General features: G+C 42.2%; 1 protein-coding gene across 2 annotated transcripts in view; it reads right to left on the bottom strand.

Moving 5' to 3' along the window:
• Positions 1 to 23522, bottom strand: part of ADGRA3 (adhesion G protein-coupled receptor A3) — a 122254-nt gene that overhangs the window by 62176 nt on the left and 36556 nt on the right. For both annotated transcript variants that reach the window (XM_027600189.2, XM_027600190.2), the window contains 3 exons: positions 13886 to 13957; positions 7913 to 7984; positions 1773 to 1844 (listed from right to left, as the gene is read on the bottom strand). In XM_027600189.2, the coding sequence (XP_027455990.2) occupies positions 1773 to 1844; positions 7913 to 7984; positions 13886 to 13957 (216 nt within the window). The remainder of the gene's footprint in view (positions 1 to 1772; positions 1845 to 7912; positions 7985 to 13885; positions 13958 to 23522) is intronic.

Raw genomic sequence — 23522 nt, forward strand, 5'->3', positions numbered from 1 at the left:
ACTCTCTCTGACATCTCTCCACTTGCACCAAGTGATACCAAGATACTTACAAACTTAAGGGGTACAGACTCAACCAATCAAAAAGAGAAGAATACCTCACACTTGATATGAAAGAATATACAGAATTATTTTTACATGAGGCAAGAAGTTTTATAATTTGGCACCTGGGTATAAGAAACAAAGAGAGGATAATATATATATAGCTTGGATAAAAGCACAATAATTTATTGAATACTTGGTTTTACAAAGTGCTATTTATGTGCTGCACAGTGTGCTAAGTCCAGCTAATAACAATAAATACAGATGCTGTCCCCTGTCAACCCGGAGGACATTATATAATAGCGGAACAAAACAAATACAACCAATACAGAATGTAACGTGTTCTATACAAATAAATCAAAGTGCAAAGAGCAAACATAATATGTGCTCCTAACATAGATAGCATACAAGCACAGGCTTCAACTTATTAGTTCTGGCAAAAAAAAAAAAAAAAAAAAAAAGGGATGATGGGAGCTGGAATGAGATACACAAAGAGAAAGTAAATTTTAAAAACCAATACAGGATGCCTGCACTGATTTCTAACTCCTAAGCACCACCTTCTGGTCAGTTTCCAGCACTATCGGGTAAAAAAACACTGGTCATTTTCCCCAGTTTTTGGACAAAAATACTTCCTACATTCCTGCTACCCAGGGTCTCAAAAGCCCAATTATTCTTTGTAGTCTTTTTTATTTTCTTACCTTCACATAAATGGCTGACTTGAGCCCACTAAATATGCCAAAAAGAGATGTTTTCACTAAAAAACAGTAATGGAAACAAAAAGACCAGACAGAGTTTAATCCAACATAGCTCCAGAAGCATGTACAGGGGTCCACCATAATGCTGAGGAGCCAGATGAATGCCTAAGTATTAGCTACATCTCACTGAAAACTGCTAAGTGTTAGGTCTAGAAACTTCAAGAAGAGCAGAGAAGGGGAGGGGAGCGGAAGGGAGGGCTGGTAGGAAAGAAGTCAGCAAACACCGAACAGCATCTGCTAGAGAAGACATTTTTCCTTGGAAAAACAGTCAATCCCATAAATTATACACAATAAAAACTTAAAAAGCATTATATTTAACTGTATCTCCAATAGAAATTAGTGTAACTTATAGTTCGAAATATATTATGGTTTAGCTAGAAATACCATTACTGTCAAAAGGAACTCCCGTACAATCTCAGTTAACAAAACTGTTCCAGGAGGGAAAAAAAAAAAAAGAAATCCACCAATTCTAAAGCTACAGAGAAGTGTCGATATGATCTTGCATTGATTTCATAAAGCAAGCATTCTACATAAACATTCCTAGCAATGTCAGTAATAAGTTGTGAATTCAGTTTGGGAAAGGGGTTACAGGATAAAAGGTAAATCCCAAAAGCATAAAATATTCTTAACTATAGATTCTTCATAGGGAGGGATATTTTATACTTTGAGGATTCAACTAGTCAAACAGTAAAATATTTTCTAACTTGAAAAATAAAGTGAAAGAGAATGAATTGCCAATTTATTTACTCTAAATACAGAGAGAGATATAGTATTCTAAGGAGAAAACGGTTGTCCCAGTCTGAAACACATTATTCAGGTTTACGGTATGTTTTCCAATGAGAACGCATACTCTCGAGTGAGAGTCCAACTTTTGCAAAATCATCAGATTTTCCCTATGAAGTCTCTTAAACCATTAATAACTTTTTAATTTTTAAAAACCAAGATATATTTATCAAAACAGGAAAAAAAATTACTTACAAAGACCGTAATGAGCCAAGATAATCAAAAGTTCCTTGAGATAATGAAGAAAACAAATTCCCTGAAAGGTTTCTAGGAAAAAAAAGGAAATAATCTCATTTAAAAAAGACTAACAATTATATATCATTTTATACAATTTCCTAACGTGTCCTATAATCACTGAATAATGTTATAAAGAACTTATGAAAGTTGTTTTAAATCTTATAAAAAGGGAACAACTAGTAAATATTTTATCCAGGGATAAAGAAATTTGTTCTCAACCAATATAAAGTAATAAAATTATTTTGAAGTTATTACTATCAGGTAATGATTACCAAATACCAGGTGAATCTGAAAGGTACCTTACTGAGCCAGAACTTCAGTCACGCTCTCATTATAAGTGAATTACTCCTCACATGTTAATTCATCATTTAAGAAAACAGAAATGTGAGAACAAGAAAAGGACAGGGATGATCTGATAACCAGCAGTAGCAACCCACAGGAACTGAATAAAATATGTCAACAGAGTGCAATGAGTCTGGGGTTTAAAACCGATATAATTCAGTGCTGGCCTTGGGCAAATTACTTAACCTATCTTGTTTCCCCTTGTATCGGATGACTTTAATAAATATGTAAAACCTCGCAGAGTTTTATATGAATTAAACCCAGAATGCCCTATGCTACAATTTGAGGTGGTTTGTTATACCCATAATGATTCCACACTTCACCCTAAGCTCCAAGACAGAGGGCCTTGTGGGTCTTATTTACCAGGGTACCCCTGGCAGCTAGTAACAAGCTGGGGTACACAGTAGGTGCTCAACAGTGGTGGCTATTCAGGATGTAGACTCCATCTTCAGGAAGCTTCTAATACTAAATTGGGACTGAAGGCTCTGGGAAGATGGCAGGATGGTCTAATCACCACAAGCTCTGTTCAGTGCCTGTTGTAGTATCAAGAATAGATACAACTTAAACCTAGAATTCTCAAGGAAGATGTCCTGAGACCTGGGCCTCTCCTCTAGAGTCTGGGCTGAATCCCTCCCATGTAGGAGAAAGTGACAGTCGATAGATGGATTCTGCAGCAGTGTATTCCTGGTTGGGAAGACTTAGTACTACACAAATGCCAATCCTTCACAAATTAATATACAATGAGATTCAGTAAAAACATCCCTGGATTGGCTTTTAAATGTAGCATACAAATTTTTGATAGAAAACGTCTGGATAAAAGGATTCTGATCTTCACAGGAGAACTACCTAGGAACTTAAGCAAACGACCAAAAAAGGGTATCTGTCGATTAAAAGAACAATGAAAGAGATGCCCTTCTCTTTTTTGGCCTATCAGAGGGGATACTGAATATAGATCTTGAAAAGGGTATTGCAATTAAAACAAACAACAGTACTTTTATGAAGCTATCCTATGTGGAATTATATGATTACTGAGATCTGTTTAAAATAATGTAGACAGGAAGACAAAGAGATGGGAGATAGAACTAAAACAAGACTGGCCATGAAGTTGCTAAGTGTTGAAACTGGGGGAAGGGGACATGGAGATTCCTTATACAATTGTTTCTAATGTTTTGGGGTTTTTTTGTTTGTTTGTTTGTTTTTTACAAGTTTGAAAGATTCCGTAATAGTAAGTTGGAAATAAAACTCTACCATACAAATACAGGATTTAAGTATAAACAAAATAATGGCATTTCAAAGGGATCATTAGATTCTCGTTATTAGGTAATTTCATTCTAATCATTTTATATTATTAGCTATTTCCTCTTAAAAATCACAGAGGAAGGAAGGAATCACATTGGAGTAAGACACACCACCCTCTCAGTAAATCCCAACACACACCAATTTTCCCTCCAGGGCTAGAAGAAGACTGGCTGAACACCAGAGTACTGGCTTTGGTCTGTGGACCATAAAAACTTACACACATTTTAAAACACCAGAATCACACTCCAGCTCTGAGATACTTACACAAAAAAGTAAAAGGGAACTGAGAATGACAACCAGCAAAGTCACTGCTCCCGTGTCCCATCAGCTCCCTGAATACAACAGTAGGTGAATTATCTATCCACCCCCACTCCCACCCCTCTTTACACTGTGGTTTCTTAATATCTTAATTTTTCTTTATTTACTTAACTTTTTGCTAAACAGATATATTTGGATTCCTACAAGTTAAATATATATGATGCATCACCTATGTATATACAAGGGATGTTTACCAGGGCCAATCTGTTAAAGGAGGGGGAAATGCAATCAAACGGAATCTCCTACAACAGAGGAATACGTGACTAAATTATAATTAGTTCTATACTTGGAATATTCTGTAATTATTAACAAACACAAACTATATCAACATGTGCCTTCTTGAAAAGATATTAATGACATGCTGGTGATTTTTTTAAGTAAATTGCTGAGTACAGCACAAATTTAAAGCCCGGTATGTATGCCTGTACCTTTGTGGGGGCAACAGAAAATCTGAAAATAATACGCCAGATAGCTAGCTCACGATGATACGTCTGAAGTGATGGAATAATTGTTCCTTCAAATCTCTATGTGGTTTTATTGCTTAACGACATCAGTAATTGTTCAATTGTATCAAGGAAGTTCTTATAAATATCACTCATCGATTATTTCTTTTTTAACTTTATTTATTTATTCAAGAGAGAGCACAAGCAGGGGGAGGAGCTTGGGGAGAGGGAGAAGCAGGCCCTCCACTGAGCAGGGAGCCAGACCGGAGGGGCGGGGGGGGGAGGGGCCACCTCCATCCCAGGACCCTGGGATCATGACCTGAGCCAAAGGCAGATGCTTAACTGACTGAACCACCCAGGCGGCTCCACTCACCAAGTATTTCTGATAGAAAAATATTAAAGGTATAATTCTTAGAAAAAAATACAAGATTTAAACTGATAAAAATTCATAAAAAAGGGGAAAAGGGCGCCTGGGTGGCTCAGTTGGTTAAGCGACTGCCTTTGGCTCAGGTCATGATCCTGGAGTCCCGGGATCGAGGCCCGCATCGGGCTCCCCGCTCAGCGGGGAGTCTGCTTCTCCCTCTGACTCTCCTCCCTCTCATACTCTCTGTCTCTCATTCTCTCTCTCTCAAATAAACAAATAAAATCTTAAAAAAAAAAAGGGGGGGGGGGGAAAGAAACTTTTTGACCTGTTGCGCTCCTGACAACTTCTCTGGAAACTGACATCCTAAGTGAAGGACAGAGACTTCACAGAAGTTCATTTCCAGCTCCCCATCTTTGGTTTGCCAGTTATTTCCACTGTGGAGAGGTATGGGGTAGGAACATCTGGGAGTATGTCTTCACTTCTCTGAGACAGTTGTCCCCAGAAATTCTCCATCAACAAAGGCAAAGATCCATATACAGGATTAATCAATTACGCCCCCCACATCCATGTCCACTGAAGCCTCAGACATATTTAAGGTTATTTCTGAATTCTTAACCTAAACCTCCAAAGCCATGACTTGTTTCAAAACGATGAGAAGCATGGGTGAGAAGACCACCGTTTGTCTGCCAGGGTCTCACCCAGTGTCCACTCCAGCCTCCTTGGCTAAGAGGCCCCACCAGTCCCAGATCCCAGGTTCCAAGGCAATCCAGAGAATCCAGCTGAAGAAGCAGTAAAGGAAATACTATAAAGAGTGATCCACTCTGGATTCCCTTCTTCTATACACCTGCTCTTCTGGGTGGGAGACAGACTTTATGTAAGAAATGTACTACATGCCCGATTGCTAATCAAATTCCCTTTTCCACTTGTTGGATTGAGAAGATGCTTTTCTTCCCGAGCTGAAGGCAGTCGCTTAACCAACTGAGCCACCCAGGCACCCGATGCTTTTCTTCCCAGTGGGAAACACAGATAGTTATCAGCCTTCATAACCAGCATACAGGCTGCCTCAGAGAGCCTAGAAATCTGCAGTTTGCTGCTACCCATACAGCACACTTGTCCAAAGTTTCTTGATCCCTGACTCTAGACCTGTGTCAACCCAACTTATTATAAGCATCTCCACTGCAATGCATTCCTGAAGTTAAAAAAGCTACCTCAATGGCCAATTTTTCTTAGAACAGTCTTTAAAGGATATAAAGTCAGGTTTATTTCTGTATGTGCCATAGAGTGTTGCATTTAAAAGAGCCACAGTGACCTATTATTACATGGGCTACAAAATCACTCAAACCAAATCTCAAAGAAGGAAACTTGGTAGCAGTATTCTTCTGTTTTAATGATTCACTTGGATAAATGTCCTGTAACGTCTCACAACAGATAGCACAGAATTAGTAAAAATGTAAGAGATGGACCCAAGCTTCAGAACTTCCAAAAACTTCAGCTTTTGATGCCCAAGGGAAAAAAAAAAGTGTAAGGAAATAGTAAGTGGCCCTAATGTAAAGACTGTCCCTTCCAGCTCTTTTGCCTAAAGATTTGCCGATAGGTCAAGAATCTCTGAGCCACAGTTATAAATTCATCTGGAACTAAAGTCGATGAAACGGTAAACTCAAGGCTCTTTCATTACTTGAGTCACAGCTACCCAAAAATATAACAGATTTTTCCTTCATAAATGCCTCATTTTGCCAATTCTTATGCAGTCCTCAGAACCAAAAATACAAGACTCTCAAGAAGATAACAGAAGCACTGAAATAAAATTGCTGCAATCCAGCCACAAAGAAGGAAAAATGCAATTGGTTTAATTAATTTCAAGTTATGAGCAAAGCTGTACACTAAATCAATCTTATACTTAAACACTTAAGTTTGGCCATGTATCTCTCCTCCCAAATTAAAGGGCTCACGGAAAAATGCTACACGTTTGTAAAGAAGCAGGAGCACCCGGTGGTATCCTAACAAGTGATCTGAAGCCCCCTCCCTTACTGCAGAGATGAAATGATCTCACCTAAGAGCTTTTTTAAAGTTAACATGAATGGGCGCCTGGGTGGCTCAGTCGGTTAAGCGTCTGCCTTCGGCTCAGGTCATGATCCCAGAGTCGTGGGATCGAGCCCCATGTCGGACTCCCTGCTCAGTGGGGAGTCTGCTTCTCCCTCTACTCTTCCCCCCTGCTCATGATCTCTTTCTCACTGTCTCTCTCTCTCAAATAAATAAATTCTTAAAAATATATATAATAAAGTTAACATGAATGAAGTTGCAGCAACATTCTGAAAAGCCACAGAAAGAACCAGGCACAGACAATCCTTGTAACTAGACCTTCGACCCTCAAATCCCAAATTTCATCCTGCACCCTATTCCCAGACAACTATTCTGTAAAACAGGATGCCACTTTCCCAACGTAAATGTCCTTCAGTGGCTTCTTCTTGTTAAATCTGTTCTAAGCCTGTCTGCCTTTCATACGCTCCCATATAAAGTTCTATTAAAGATAATCAGCCTGATTTCTAGTTACTCCCAAACAGAGCCTCCTCATTTTCACAATAAAAATGTTATTTGATGGCTTATACAAAGTTCTTCTGTATTTATATTATATATAAATTATAAAAGAGATAGATACAGATCATTCAAATTTTAATTAATCTTTATAAGAACTTCGAGGTACCATGAACCTACTTTAACAGATGAAAAAAACAGAAAAGCTCAGAAGAGTGAACTCACCCCAAATCACAAAGTCAGAGGCATGATTCAAATGGTGATTTCACTCTTCACATCAACGGCTTTCCCCTTAACACTGGCTTTGCTCTCACCTTCCACCTTCATGCATCACTGGCTCTGCTTCTTTTCCTAACTAATCAAATCTCTGCAATCTCTGGACCATCAGCTCAGGTTTTACCCCTTCCAGGAAATTTATCCAGGCCAGCAAAGCTTCTGACCATTTCTCTCAACATGAACATGTTCCCTGAGGCTTATACCCCATTAAGGGGCTGTGTGTGTGTGTGTGTGTGTGTGCATAATACATATTATGTTCTGATGACATTATATCCCCAAGATTGAATTTCCAGCTCTTATCTCCTCCACTGTGTGTGTGTGTGTGTGTGTGTGTGTGTGTAATACATAATATTATGTCCTGATGACATTATATCCCCAAGATTGAATTTCCGGCTCCTTATCTCCTCCTCCTTCTACAATGCTGACAGCTGCTACTTCACTATCAGACATGTCCTAGGTGTCTATAAATATCTGGGTACTAGTCCACATGCCTTCTTATATTTTAATAGAAAAGACATACTTACAGCCTAACCAGATTGGCGAGTCCTCGAAATATGTCTGCATTCAGACATCCTATTCGATTGTTAGTCAGATCCCTGAGGAGAAAGGGGGAAAAAGTGTCTTCAATTAGTTCTCTTGGATGAAGGTTTCATACGTTCGATATTCAAGGACAGCACCCAGGTATCATGCTAGATCTTTCTTTTCAGCATCCCTGAGAAGTTTACCTACTTCAAGTGAGTTAAGGGGAGGACTGAGAGAAAAAATAATCCTTGCTTTCACCTATATCTGCTGCATACAGACTAAGCACTGCCTAATTACAGTGCCCTCTATATTTCAAGCACTTAACTCCTGTAAAATGACTCACGATAAGACTTGAGTGGTAAAAATGAGACTCAATCTATCTTACTGTTTGGGAGAGAATACCTTAGATGACCTACACCGTTCACTAAGCTGTGGAAGTCAGGGACAGAGCCCAGTGTCAGCGAATATCAGACAGACAAAAGACAAAGGGGCAAATTACCAAAAATGCTGGAGTTTTTATTTCCTCAAGAATACCGGAAACTTAATGCTTTCTGATGTCATCCCTTAAATAGTCAGAAGTTTTGACTGTAATGAGAAAACTGAGTTTGCTTTTACCTCACAGATCTATCGTTTAGTCTCCAAGCCAGACTACTTTAGCTTTATCTAAGTAATGGCCTACCTAGTTATTTTTTCCCATCACTCTAAACTCCTTTTTTTTTTAAGATTTATTTATTTTAGAGAGAGAGAGAAAGAGAGGGAGGGAGAATGGGGTGTGGGGCAGGGGGAGAGAGAGAGAATCCCAAGCAGACTCCCCCTGAGCATGGAGCCCAAGGAGGGGCTCAATCCCATGATCCTGAGATCATGACCTGAGCTGAAATCAAGAGTCGGACAGTTAACTGACGGAGTCACGTGGGCGCCCCACTCTTAACATTTTTTTTCAGATTTTATTTATTTGAGGGGGAGAACGTGCATGCGTGCCCTTGGCGGGGGAGGGGCAGAGGGAGAAGCAGACTCCCCACTGAGCATGGAGCCCCACGTGGGGCTCACCACCAGGACCCTGAGATCCTGACCTGAGCCGAAGTCAGAGGCTTAACCAAATGAGCCACCCAGGCACCCTGCCCCATTCTTAACTTCTTAGAGTTCCTATCAAATGTTACTTTCTAAATATTTTTTTTCTCCTCAATCCACGAAACTTTTTCCTTTTTATCTACATATAATGTGTAGTAGATATTGCGTTCTTTCTGCACTATTTTTCTCCACACCACAGACAGTGAACACAATTTTAAATTTTAATCAAGAGAATGCATTCTAACAGGGAGATAATAAATGACAATTTCTGTAAACTTCAAGTAAGAGCCCATGGCTTTCAGCAATTTTTCCATCACTAGACTTACTAAACTGTATGCAGGAAAACCCTAAAACAATGAATCTTAATTTTTATCAGTTCCTACTTAGGAATTATTCACCCCCTGGATTTTGACAAAAGAATTAGACAAGATTCTAAACCAAACTTCCAAAAATATTTTTATCACCTTTTCTTCAATGTCCATATTATTCTTTGTAATGGAAAAGTACCTATTCTTTGAGTTATGCTCTGAGTTACTCTTTAGAGAAGCAATATGCACCACCCATTTCTGAACTAAAACTGTTGTAGTCCAAATTGTATAACTTGGTAACAGCAGAAACTGTGTTAGCCAGACTAGAAACCAGAAATGATAAGGATAGGGCATGTGAATCAGGCACCTATGCACTAAGTTTCTCCCCTAGATATTCCGAAACCTAGCTTAGGTAATCCTGAGTTTCCCTACATTTCACAGTTCTGCCTTTCCTATCTTAGGGCAACTTTTGATTAAAAAAAAAAAAAAAAAAAAAAAAAACTTAAGCAATATGAAACTTTATCTGCGCCTGCTGTGTTCCAGGCTTCTGCTCCTCAGAATATTAAAGTAAGTATTTAATCCGATGGGCCTTTTTTTATTCCAGCTGATTTCCCTTTTATTTCTGGGTTTTACTGTTTAAGAAAATTAGGCATCATTTTGTGAACTGCTGCTTAAACAAGCATTTCTGGGATCAATTCATTATCTTGTCTCACTTCTGAGCTTTAACTGGTGTAATTACCAGTGATTCTTTGGGAAACAATTTCATTATAGCTACACCTATTTAAAATGGTATTTAGGTATTGATAATGGGTTTTATTTAGATTGAGAATCAGCTTGAATTTGTTGATAAAGTAAAAGAGAAACTGAATAGGTCTAGGTTTTGTTTTACCTACTTTTGGTAGTTTATACTTCAGAAAGCCACTTAATCTTCTGGATTCAAATTATCTATCAAAAAAAAGGCAAAGGCATGGTATACTTACAAAAAAGCTTTATGTGTGGCTGTCGAGTGAGAGGCACAATTGAAATGAATGATTTAGAGCCTCATAAGATAGAGCGCCTGTATCCACAAGCAACCAGCAAACATTACTACCAGAAAATATCTTTGTATCTCATTGAGTTTACATATAGGACTCTCTCAGCTTGCAAGTCGTATACCATAGGTTCCATCACATGTCAACCGTTTGAAATTAAGAATGTATTTTCTAGCGGGAAGAATATTATAAATGGCAATTACCTTCCTAGGCAAGAACACAAGAGACTACTTAATGTGTAATGCAATGAAAAAATGCTCAGGCAGTGCCAGGGACGAGATCAGTAATTAAATGCTACTGAACAAGAAATTTATTTATTTATTTTGGATGGAAGTACTTGAGAAATTATTTACTGAAGGATAAAGAACCGGAGAGAGAATCTAAGATATTCTGCATTATCCTTAAAACAACCTGATGAAACCGCTTTTTATTAGCAGTCAAGTTCCCTTCAACCCGTATCTCAATGAAGACATTATTAGCATGTTATCTTCCTAAAAAGAGCTTCCCTCCCAAAAAGCTGGGAGTAAAGTGGGGCCAATCACAAAGGGAGGGAATAAGCTGTCTGTCTTGTCTGGCAATATGACGTCATACCCCTCCATAGGAGGGGAAAAAAAAAAAAAGAAAGAAAAAGCTGGAGGGGAAGATATTCTAGAAGTTCCGAAACTCAGAATTTCCAGGAGGGACAAATAAAACAAAGATGGTTCGGCCTCAGCCCCAGGTCCTGACAGGGTGGGTCTAACACCCACACTCCCACTTCCTACTTGAGGCCGCCTGTTCCCACCCCTGATTCAAACGGACCCTCCGTGTGCACCTGGTGAGGAGCACAAAAAAAGTGACTCACTGTCATCAACCAAGCTTGCTGAGCCCCTCCTCTCCCTGACCGGTGCACGCAGCCTGACTACGGCCGTGTCCCAGGCCCTTGCCCGCGTCAGAACGCCTGGGTCCTAGCAGCTCTCGGCAGCCACGCTCTGGCCACAGTTCCCTCTCTCTCCAAGGAGATTCCAAGTCCGCATCGAGGCTCCTGGTCGGTGCACAGGATTCCACGAGACGGCCAAGCCCTCGAGGGGTTCCTGCGTTACCCTTGTATCTCTGGACCCGGGCGCACTGCTGGGCACCCACAGCAGACTCCATTTTTGTTCAGCGGAACTGATGCCGCTCTGTCTCACCACCTGATCTCCCCACTGGATGCAGTTACCACTGTTACTGGGCTCTAAACCGAACTCTACACCGTGAGTCACTGCCACTCGGACGCCCACATCATGCCCACTCACTTCCAACACTTATCTTCCCTACCCAGAACTCCAGTCTCCATTAACACCACTGACCTACTCCAGACGGGCCAGTTTTTCTGACTTGCCTCATTAAAAAGCCTAAACTGGAAAACAATGGAGAGCAGGGCGCACGGGGAAGAAAACGGATCAAGGGTGAGACCTCCTGCAGACATCCTGGGGCATCCGGAGCATACAGAAGTCTGATAAAAACAATGAACCGCCACCCAGCGCCCTCACCAAAAACCATGGTAATGACGTTCCCTCCTACAGAGTCTGACTGAAATTCCAAACAATGTTACACAATGAAGAGAGAACTCCTCCACTCCTACTAGGCCTCATCGTCTAGAATTCTGAACACTAAGACTGACTAAGACAGGGGACTGAGAGGAGAGCTTCAGAGGATATGTTTTAAATGAAAAAAAAAACTGTATTTGCAAAAGTATTTTTTAAAATAGGCAAAAATGGCATAGCCAACTCTTACGACTGGATCTGACCGTAAAAAGGAACGAGTTTGGAATGAGAGAATAATAGATACAAAATGTCAAAAGTATTAGGAGGGAAGGTCCTTGTCAGCATTTAAGTATTCAACTCAGAGCAAACACAGCTTATTTTATTATACAAACAACACGGGAAACAAAGAAGACGTTAAAAAAAAAAAAAAAGGTACCCAGGCACCCCCGATACTTTATAAACGTTAAATAGTAAGAGAGCATGAGAGAGGCGCCTAGCTGGCTCGGTCAGTAGAGCAGGCGACTCTTGATCTAACGGTTGTGAGTTTGAGCCCCATGTTGGGTTAAAAATAAAATTTTTTAAAAGAGAAAGTAAATAAAAGAGTATGATAGAACCAAAAAAAAAAAAAAAGAGAGAGAGAGAGAGAGATAGGGACAGAGGGAAGGATGATTGTTGAGAAGAATGAAAGCATCATCTCATCCCCAACATCCTCTGTCCCCAGTTCTCTGCACTTAAGTGGTTTCTCCCTCCTGCCATCAGAAATCCTCTGAAACACAAATCTGATGTCAACTCCGTATTCAAAAAGTCCTGCTAGCCCCACACTGTCTAAAGAGCTTCAAAGTTCTTTAACATGGCAGGTCATCTTAGGCCTACAAGAGTCTCTCCATGACTAGCCTAAACTCCAAAATCCCTCTTTCCCCGCTTTGTACTTCATGCTCAGGCTCCACATGGACGCTCACTCTGCTTAGAACGCCCGTCTTGTTATTTTTCAATACGTAGTACCCATCCCTCGGGAGCAAGGTCAAATCTGCAGGCCATTCCCCTCCCAGGTGGCCTCTCCTTTCCTTGGCACGTTCTTACTATGATTTTATCTGTGATGGCTCCCATGTGAGTGTGTTAGGGTGTATTTTCATTATCTGGTTGCCCCCAAGGGTCTGTGAGCTCTTCCCAAGAAGTCAGACCATGGTAAGCAGCCAGCACTTAATAATAAGAAATGTCTTTCGAAGGAATAAGGGACGGTGGGACAGTCCGCAGGGCTCGAGTGTAGGGTTACCTCTCCAATTGGAGCGTGCTCACACGGCAGCTATGAAAACTGCATAAAAAGGAGTGAAGGGGAGTTGTTTAGCTTCAGAAGGAATAAAAACTGCTCTGTGGGTTTGAAATAATAATACACAGATAAAATATACATGCAAATAGCAAGACTTTGAACCATTCATAGAAAGGGGCCTCAATTGATAAGCATATAACAACAGAGTTTGAATGCATTCGTAACTTGAAAATCCTCTACTCATAACTTATTATGATCACTGGCAAAGCCAATACCGTAATCATCTTATTAGCATAAGAAGGACACAACCATCTACCATCAAACAAATCAAATTATTGCCCAAATTAACCACTTTCTAGGCTACTTATATTAAATATTCTTTTTGTTCTATCATGGACCTAGTCAATAAACTAAAAATTGTTTAAAACCCATTTTTTTATCATGTTAAAGCTTGAAGTGGGTTAACAGTTCCTTATAAAAGAACAGTTCGGGGGTGCCTAGGTGGCTCAGTCGGTTTTAAGTGTCCGACTCTTCATTGCAGCTCAGGTCATGAAACTCTTGATTTCAACTCGGGTCGTGATCTCAAGGTCGTAAGATGGAGCCCCATGTCCTGGCGCTCAGCACGGAGCCTGCTTGTCCCTCTCCCTCTGCTCCTCCCCCTGCTCACGCTTGCGCGTGCTCTCTCTCTCCCTCTCTCATATGTGCTCTATCTAGCTGTAAAATAAATAAATAAAACCTTAAAAAAAAAAAAAGAAAAAAGAACAGTTCAAACTCAGAAGCAAGCAATTCAAATACTTACAATCTTTTTAGCGATGAAAGTCCCCAAAAGGCGCCTGGATCTATACTACTAATAAGATTATTTCGGAGGTCCCTGTTAAAAACAGAATAAAAGTTATCACACTTATCAGCCCTATAACAAATATTCAGGCAAACTACAGTTACGTGCTACACAGAAAACAACAATAATGGCAGGAAATTAACGCCAAAAAGGTTAACCCCGGTAGTAAGTGGCAGAGCCAGAATTCAAATTCAAGAAGTCTGGTTCCAAAGCCACTTATTTTGGTCAATATAATAAAGCCATATACCAAAAAAGGATATATATGTCCCTATATTATTCAAATTCAAAGTTATGGCCAGGCTACAATCTTATACATTCTTTCTACAATTTTCTCCTTAGTATGCTACACTTGACTTTTATCAAAACAAATCAGAGATTATATTTGTGAACACGATTAAATTGAATTTTTAGAAACTATCTTCTAAAATACACACTCTAAAATTCGTGTCATTTAGTTTTTCATATTTTTCCCTCCCTGGGCTTCTATGGTTCGGGTTCCTATAAAATAAAACTGTGATCATGCACAACACGCAGCTCAAAGCAAAGATCCAGCAGCCCCCAAGACCATGGTGTCTGAGGGCAGTCTCAACGGAATCCCATTCTCGCGGGCAGCCCTGCCATGTCAGCACCCCGCCACCAGGGGCCAGTGGTGAGCGCCACCGCCACAGCCCTCCCCCAGGGAGGATCTGGGGGGACCCCTAAGGCGGCTGGCTGCTCTCCAATGGGTAGGGACCCAAGTGGCCGCACACAAATGTTCACACAGACCTCAAAGACAGCACTCAACTACAGGAGCACTTAGAAGCAGGACAGTGGCCCGTTTTCCCTGACCACATTCCCACCAGTGGCTGGCCCACACTTGAGCTTTGTCAGACCCTTGGGCCGGACTCACTCATAACCTTGCCCGCTGAAGTCAGGCGTGGTTTCCAGTCATCTCTCAGAGCACCTGACGTCAGACTATGAACAGAAGAAACTCTTTGCAACTTCTCTTGTCCGTCCCTTCTCCCTTCTTTAACCCACAATGGCCAACACTGCCCCTTCCGTGTGTGGCATCTCATTACCCATAGGGATGCACACAGAGTGGGTGAGACAATACAGAAACGCAGAACAACGCCCATTACAAACCACCTCACCGGGTCCTTTAGTCCCTTACTTACTGGAGATTTAAAAGGCCCTCCTAGAAGTGTATCTGGGGTCAATGGTGCCACCTGTTATCATGACATTAAAGTGACAAGTCTCTGGGATCTTTTGTAACTATTGCTCCATCATGGTAATGTTAGCCTGAGCCCACACAGTCTATAAACTAGAGAAAACTCCGGTGTTTGCCTTTTCAAACCACTCCATCTCAGAAAGCGTCTGACTTCCCTTGTCTATCTGTGCTGAAGAAAAGAACCCCAAGGAAGTCTTACTGTAGTGAGCACTGATCCATGTTATTTCCTTCCATCCAGTGAACGGAGGCACATTCAATTTTCCCGCCCCATCACCTAATGAAAACTATCTGATGTATGGCCTGCTTCATAACATGCTATTTTTTTCTAACAGTTCATTCGAACTATCAATATATACCAGTGACAATGCTGGGGTTAGTTGCTGAACAGGTTTCCTGGAAATTTCACAAGAACATCCTGATGAGACTGGCCGTCTGCCCATCGTGGTGGCAGTCATTCGTTTACTCTAAGTTCGGCATTCTTTTTTTTTTTTTTTTTTTAAGATTTTACTTATTTGACAGAGAGAGAGTGAGAGAGCACAAGCAGGGGGAGCAGCAGAGGGAGAGGGAGAAGCAGACTCTCCAGCTGAGCAGTGAGCCCAACGTGGGGCTCGAAGGCAGACGCTTAACCGACTGAGCCAACCAGGTGCCCCATATCCAGCATTCTCGCTGTGTCACTGGCTTCCCAAACTAGACATGCTGTTTAATATGTGGTGACAGACGCTGGTCAGAACGTCTCATAACACTTCTCTGGAAGTGCATTCTGCGAATGCCGGGAGCATCGTGCTCGCCAGCAAATCCTGCTCTGCTTTTCTGCAGTTGTACTCCCAGGGTCACACACCTGGTGTTCTTGCGGGGGAGGGCAGAGCTGGCATTCCACCCTCCTCCCCAAATCAGAGCCTGATTTGTCTAAATAAAACTGAACCCCCAGTACGTTGTTAACTCTTGTTTTTTTTTTTTTTTTTAAGAAATAACTGGGGCACCTGGGTAGCTCAGGGGGTTAAGCATCTGCCTTCGGCTCAGGTCATGATCCCAGGGTCCTGGGATGGAGCCCCGTGTCGGGCTCCCTGCTCAGGTGGGAAGCCTGCTTCTCCCTCTCCTTCTCCCTCTCCCCCTGCTTGTGTTCCCTCGTTCCCTCTCTCTCTCTCTCCCAAATAAATAAAATCTTAAAAAACAAAAGAAATAACCATTAAACATAAAATCTACGCTCTGGGGGTGCCTGGGTGGCTCCCAGGGTCGTGATCCCAGGGTCCTGGGATTGAGCCCCATGTTGGGCTCCCTGCTCAGCGGGGAGTATTCTTCTCCCTCTCCCACTCCCCCTGCTTGTGTTCCCTCTCTCGCTGTGTCTCTCTCTGTCAAATAAATAAATAAATAAAATCTTAAAAAAAAAAAAAACTATGCTCTGATTACCATTACTCCGTAAGTATGTCATTGATCAGAACTCAGATTTTATATTCCACAAGAAAACAGCTTTGTCAGGGCTGGCAGCTGCCCTAACTTTTTGGGTTTTTTTTTTTTTTTTTTGCACCACAGCCTATAAGATATTTTTTTTTAAATACAGTAAATGAAAATATCTGAAAAGGCCAGGTAGCTTCACGAAATGGAACTGGATGGTAATCCAAGTTTCAAAAGATATTCAGGGGAACTCACAAATCCTACCCTTCTCTCTGAACTTCCAATCAGCTTTTAAGTTCTCCTCTTAACTAAGGAGTCAAAAAAAAAAAAAAAGTCCTTGGTGTAGCAACTTTAACAGAAAAAGAAAATCAGGCAGAGAATAAGTTCCCTGCTACAAGTGTCATGGCCTCAGCTTCCCTCATCCCTGAACACCTGCTGGGAGCCCAGATGGCTACATAGGGAGATTCGCACAGCCCAGCCCAGGACAGCAGCCCCCCTACCCGCCGCGCTGCCCTGCAGCCTTTCTCTTGGCCTACTCCTAAGAGCCACTCTGGGGAAGTCAGACGTGAAGGGCGCAAGTAAGTGGCCCTGAGAGGAGCCGTCATCCCACGAGAGAGGGAAGCAGGAGCAGCCCGGCCTCCAGGGGGGTGAGGATGAAGTATGCGCCACAGAGGCTCCCAGCGGGCCAGGCCCAGCTGCCTGCCACACGGGCGGCTGCCCACGCACCGACTTCCTTCCCTTTGCTCTCTCACTGTCCCATTCCCTGAGACGTGTGATTTCTTGGACCACCTCTCAAATGAACCACCTGAACCCAAAATTTCATCTCAGGACCTGCTCCTGGGAAAACTCAGGTGAAGACACCGGCCCACGAACATGAAGCCCACCAGCACCAGGCCAAGCATTCACATCCAGGGCAGAGACCTCGGGAGATTCTACCCACCTGCTCCATTTTGAGGGCAAGAGCAGAAACGGGAAGACTATTAGTCATTTAAAATTTCAAAACCTTGGGCGCCTGGGTGGCTCTGTTGGTTAAGCATCTGCCTTCAGCTCAGGTCATGATCCCAGGGTCCTGGGATCAAGCCCCACATCGGGCTCCCTACTCGGCCGGGAACCTGCTTCTGCCTCTCCTTCTACTGCTCCCCCTGCTTGTGCTCTCTCACTCTCTCTGTCAAATAAATAAATAAAATCTTAAAAAAAAATACAAAACCTTAAAGAAAATAAAATTTATTCCTAAGGGGGAAAAAAAAAATTCAAAAACTTTAGAGTAGGTGGAGGTAAGGAAGGAGAGCACATATGAAAGGCTCCAGAATTTAAAAATGATAACTCCAACTATGACTGCTATCAATCATTTCATGTTTAATTGCTGTGCTAAACATTTTTTTAGGGTTTTATTTTTTGGTTTGTTTTTCTGGTTTTTGTTTTTTTGGTTTTTTTTTAGTTGTTTTTTGCTGCCTTCTCCCTTGCACTGGGGAGGAGCACCCCTACTTGTCTCATAGACCATATGGTACCAACAGTGCCCCAGAATCCCCAACACCACCCCTCCAGGTATGGCACTCGATCAACCTCCAACCAGATTTTTCAAACGTCGTAGTCTCAGTAACGTGAGGATCACATGACCCTGGTCCAACTAAACCTAGGGTCTGAGGCAGTGGGGAGGAGATGGATGGGGACAAGGAATGGCCATTTCCACTGGTCTGATTAGAGGTCAAGAGGTAACCCCAGGACCCTCCTGCTACCATGATTTAAGAGCTTGTCTAGGGGGCACCTGGCTGGCTCAGTCGGTAAAACACGTAACTCTTGACCTTAGGGCCATAAGCTTAAGCCCCATGTTGGGTGCAGAGCTTACTTAAAAGTAAATAAATAAATAAATAAATAGCCTGTCTAATGAAGCCAAAAGATAGGAAAAGAGAATTAATGCTGAGCCCTTGGATCCAGCCAAGCCTGAAGTCCAGCTCTAACTCTCTGGGCTCCTCAGTTACACAAATCATTAATTTCAGCAAGTTGATATCTGGCACCTATCATCCCATTAAGATCTCACAATCAGTCCTAGGAGATAGGACTCCTGCTGCAGATAAAGAACTCAGGTGAAAAAAAGATTATGAAATCAGGCCAACTTCTGAGCGGCCGAGCCAGAAGTCACGATTTAAACACACCTTTCTGACTGATAACAGTGGAGATTTACACCTAGAGCAAGAGGGAGACAGATAAAGCAAACCGGCCAAGAAGTTGGCAATGGTTAAATCAAGGTGCTAGAGATACCGTTCTCTCAAATTCTCTGCAATGTTTGATAAATTTTATTCACTGGATAAAGTTATTATATGTGGTATTGTCCAGCCTTCCAACTTCACGTGAAAGCCTTCCACCTCTCCTCGCTGTCATCACCCCACCAGTGCTGACTGGCGTCCTTGCTTCTCTCACCCATGCTCCATTTAAAGTGATCCTCCTGGGGCGCCTGGGTGGCTCAGTCAGTTACGTGTCTGCCTTCAGCTCAGGTCGTGATCCCGGAGTCCCGGGATCAAGCCCCGTGTTGGGCTCCCTGCTCAGCGGGGAGTCTGCTTCTCCCTCTCCCTCTGCTGCTCCCCCCTGCTTGTGCTCTAGCTCACACTCTCTCTCTCAAATTAATAAAAAATCTCAACAAAATAAATAAATAAAGTGATCTTCCTAAGCATAAATCTGAACCTGTCTCTGTGCTGGTTAAAACCTCCACGAGCTCGTTCCCTCAGAACGGAGTCCAAACTCTTTAAATACCTTACGAGCCCCTCCATGGCCCCGGCCCTAACTCCGACTTCTCATTCTGCTCCACACCTTTCTTTGACACTCAGCCAGCCTTTCTCTCTTCATATTACTAATCATATCTCAAGACGTTTCTAGAAAGAGTCCTACTTGTCTCACCTCCAGGCCTCGGCACATGGTTGCTGTGTCCCTGACACACGCCCTCTCCCCCGGCATCTGTCCTCACCTCCATCCTGGTTTTCTTGCCTGACTAACTCCTACTCATCTTGAACAGCATTCCTTTCTCCAAAAAAAGTATCTCTGAACAACCGTGCCCTGGACTCTCCTGCCGTGGCCCCGTCACTCTCTACTGATTTGCTTAAACCACCTTCACTGAGAGACCAGCAGTTCCACGAGGGCAGGATCCACATCCATCTGTTCAGTGAGACGGACAGACATACATTATAGCGTCCGGACACTGCTATGGTCTGGATGTTTGTGTCCTACCAAAATTCGTATTAAAATCCTAACTCCCCAAGTGATGGAATTAGGAGGTGGGGCCTCTGAGAGGTGATGAGGTCATGAGAGCAGAGACCTAAGGAATGAGGGTGATGCCCTTATAAAACAGAGCCCAGAGTGCCCTCGCCCCCTTCCACCACATGACGGTACAGCCAACTAAGAAGCGGCCCCTCACTGAACACTGAATCTGCTGGCACCTTGATCTTGCACTTCCCAGCCTCCAAAACTCAATGTTTGTTCGTTGAAAACTACATTTTGGTGTTTGCAAACTACTCCATTTATGGTATTTTGTGATAGCAGCCAGAATGGATGAAGACAGTTGATAAATGGATAAAAATGTACACGATGGCTGAGAGACAGAAATATATTACCTGACCTTCACTACAAAAATCTTTTTGGTAAATTACAGTTAGCTACAAAATCATTATGATATTCATAAACTCAGGCAACACAGAGACGGCTGCAACTCATTCGTAACCACTTATATTTCTCAATAAAGGCAGAGGGTCATGATGCCTGCAACTGACCGTCAAGTAATTCAGCAAACGTGTGTATGTGCAGGCATGTTCCAAGAGAAAGAAAAAAAATGACAGCAAATCATTCTAATTATTGCATCTGGGTAAGTAAATTGGTGATACGGGAGGTTACTACATTAATTCTTTAAATTTGTATGTTTAAAAATTTTCATAATAAAAATTATTTTTGTCCCCAACTTTTTAAGTTCCAGGAGGTATAATTAATCATCAGGTCCAACTTATTAGTCCCTGTCTCCCCCTGGCCCAAATGATCCCAATCCTACACCTCAAAGAGAAATGATACTTTAGGAGAAAATTCAGTCAGCATATAATTGACTCATACTGAATAAGCAAAAAAGCTCTGCAAACAGAAATATATGTCAGTTTCATTTTTTTTTTAAACATGTGTTTCCCTTTTCAGATTTTAAACCGCATCTACAACAAATACTGATTTAGCTAAAGCAGTCCATAAATTTGTGGCCAATGATATACTGCATGTGTTTCTACATTATACCTCTCATGAATAACTGAGTACTGTAATATGACTTAAAGATACACTTTTTCTTTAATAATAAAAACTCCTTGACACATTATATAATACTTAATAATAGCCATATTAATCAGGCATTGCCAAAAGATATTTATAGTCCAATTCTTTCATTTAACATCTCCCCTTCCCTTACCAATCACAGCTTCCCTAGGGAACAAGAGTCTAACTTTAGGGTCTATCGCTACATCTAACTATGTTGGATCATTAAAACATAAATGAAAAAGTGCACAAGAATTGCTGAAACAAAATTAAAGGAGTGTTAATAGTTCTTGGAAAAAGAGTAAGCTCCTTTAGGAAAGAATGCCAAGTGTAGCAGAAAAGATGCTTTTTAATTGCAAATATCAGAAACTTCTACTCAAAAAGGTTTCAGCAATAAAGGAAATTCTCTGGCATTAAGGGAAATCAAGATGTAGGACAGCCTAAGGGGTTTCTCCGCCCTTCTCAGCATATCAACTTGGCCTTCAGGCTGACCCTCAATTGTGATAGGCTATGCCAAGGTCCACAAACCACCTCCAAGCACAATGACAAAGAGCTGATTCTTTATTCCTGTAACTCTTTAGGAGCCAGGAAATCTTTCTCAAAGCCCCACAGCTAAATACCCCTCATCATTCTTACTGGCTCCAGCTGGCTCTGGCAATAGTTAGAACAAGATGCTATGGTGACCTGGACCCATCATTTGGAATGGAATAGAAGCTAGGGAGTCGAACACATTGCTGGTATGTCATCTTAGTGTCCGTAATTAGACTATAGAGGAGTGTCACTAAATACTGACAAATACATAACAAGAATCACAATACTCTCGGGGCACTTGGGTGGCTCAGTCGGTTGAGAGTCCGACTCTTGGGTGTCAGCTCAGGTCATGATCTCAGGGTCGTGAGATCAAGCCCGAGTCGGGCTCTGCACTGAGTGGGTAATCTGCTTAAAGAGTCTCTCCCTCTGACCCTCCCCCGACTTGCATGCTCTCTCACTCTCTCAAATAAATAAATCTTTAAAAAAAAGAGAGAGAGAGAAAGAATCACAATACTCTAAAATGAAGGATATGTGCACCCAGGCCTGTTTTATTATATAAGAGAGAAAGAAAGAGAGAGAAAAAATGAATCCCCTTCATGAAAGAAGCTATTCTTCAAATCAAAAGAAATGACAGGGACAGCCTGACCTGCAGATTTCCTTAATCTCTGAAGTGTATTTGCTAGTTAATTCAACCCAGCCAGCCCTTAATGAGAAGGAAGCCCATACAAGGGGCACCGGTGAGGAGACCTCCAGTCCCCTGGGGAACCGTGGAAGACAGTGTAGAGCAGCTGCAGGGTCACCCCTCCTGAGAGGTGAGGTGGTCAGGTGGTAACCCACCACCTGCTCTCAGTCATTGCCCGAGGGTTCCTGGGGCAGAGGGGAGTGGCGTTCAGCCCAGTGCTGGAGCACCAAAAGCTCTCAGGTTCACATGTGGAAGACCGAAGGAGAGACGCACAGGAATGACCAGCAGTGAAGGAATAAAATCAGCTACAGTGTTTTTTCAAGTAATTCGGAAAAATCTGAAACTGATGTCATTTACAAAGACCTTAAGTCACTTATGTGGCTAGCTAGGTCTTCAGTCCAGAACTCGACTTGAGTAGCCCAGATCTTAAGTCACTTACTGCCAGCCAGTAGTCTACTGTAGAAAGAGCACTAGCTCTTTGCGAACAACCCCATCTCTTTGCTCAGCAAGGGCCATTCTGCTGTTCCCCTGGGAAACTCTACTAGACTGTCCTAGCCCATGTGCCTCAATGGCTATGTGACCAGTTCTTCTGCGCCTATATTGCACTGGGCCCTGGAAATTTCAGGGTTTGCTTCTTCTCCAGGAAAGATGCCTCAGAGGCCCTCTGCCCTTAGATCCAGAACTATATATTGGTTTTATTACATGGTCTTTTTCCCTGCCCTTCCCCTAAACCCGGTAGGGATGGGGAAGCAGAGACGAGAACCTTCTTAGAGACTCACCAGCATATAAGCTCTTCCTACAGGACCTCTAACTCCCCAGTGAGTCCACAGAATGTGTATCTAGAAAAAGAGGAAGTTTCTCTTATGTTACCTTTTCTCAAATCTCTTTTCTATTTTGGACTAGGTAGGACTTCTGAACTCAATGGCCAAAACTGTGTCCTTTTTTCTATTCTCTCATCCCTTCCAAGACAGCGTAATTAGGAACAGGCAAGAAAAACACACATTAGCAAATCTACAAAAATGCTACATCATCGTCATAGGATGAATTGTGTTTCTCCAAAATTCCATGTTGAAGTCCCAACCCCTCCTCCTTCAAAAGAGGACTGTATTTGGAGATGGGTTCTTTAAAGGGGTGATCAACTTAAAAATGAGGACATTGGAGTGGGCCCTAATCCAATGTGACCAGTGTTCTTATAAGAGGAGGAAATGTGGACACACACACACACACACACTGAGGAAACACCATGGAAAGACACCGGGAGAAGATAGCCATCTACAAGCCAAGGAGAAAGGCTGGGAACAGATCCTTCCCTCACGGCCCTAGAAGAAGCCAACCCTGCCAGTGCCTGGATCCTGAACTTTCAGCCCCCAGAACTAGGAGCAAATAAATGTCTGTTGTTCAAGCCACCCGGTCTATGGCATTTTGTAATCGCAGGCAGAGCAGACTAATGCAACCACTGCATTCACACGGCTTGTGTCTGATACACAGAAAACCCAAGACAAAGTCCTAAA

Source organism: Zalophus californianus, chromosome 2 (assembly GCF_009762305.2).
Source record: "Zalophus californianus isolate mZalCal1 chromosome 2, mZalCal1.pri.v2, whole genome shotgun sequence".
NCBI classification, from domain to species: Eukaryota; Metazoa; Chordata; class Mammalia; order Carnivora; family Otariidae; genus Zalophus; species Zalophus californianus.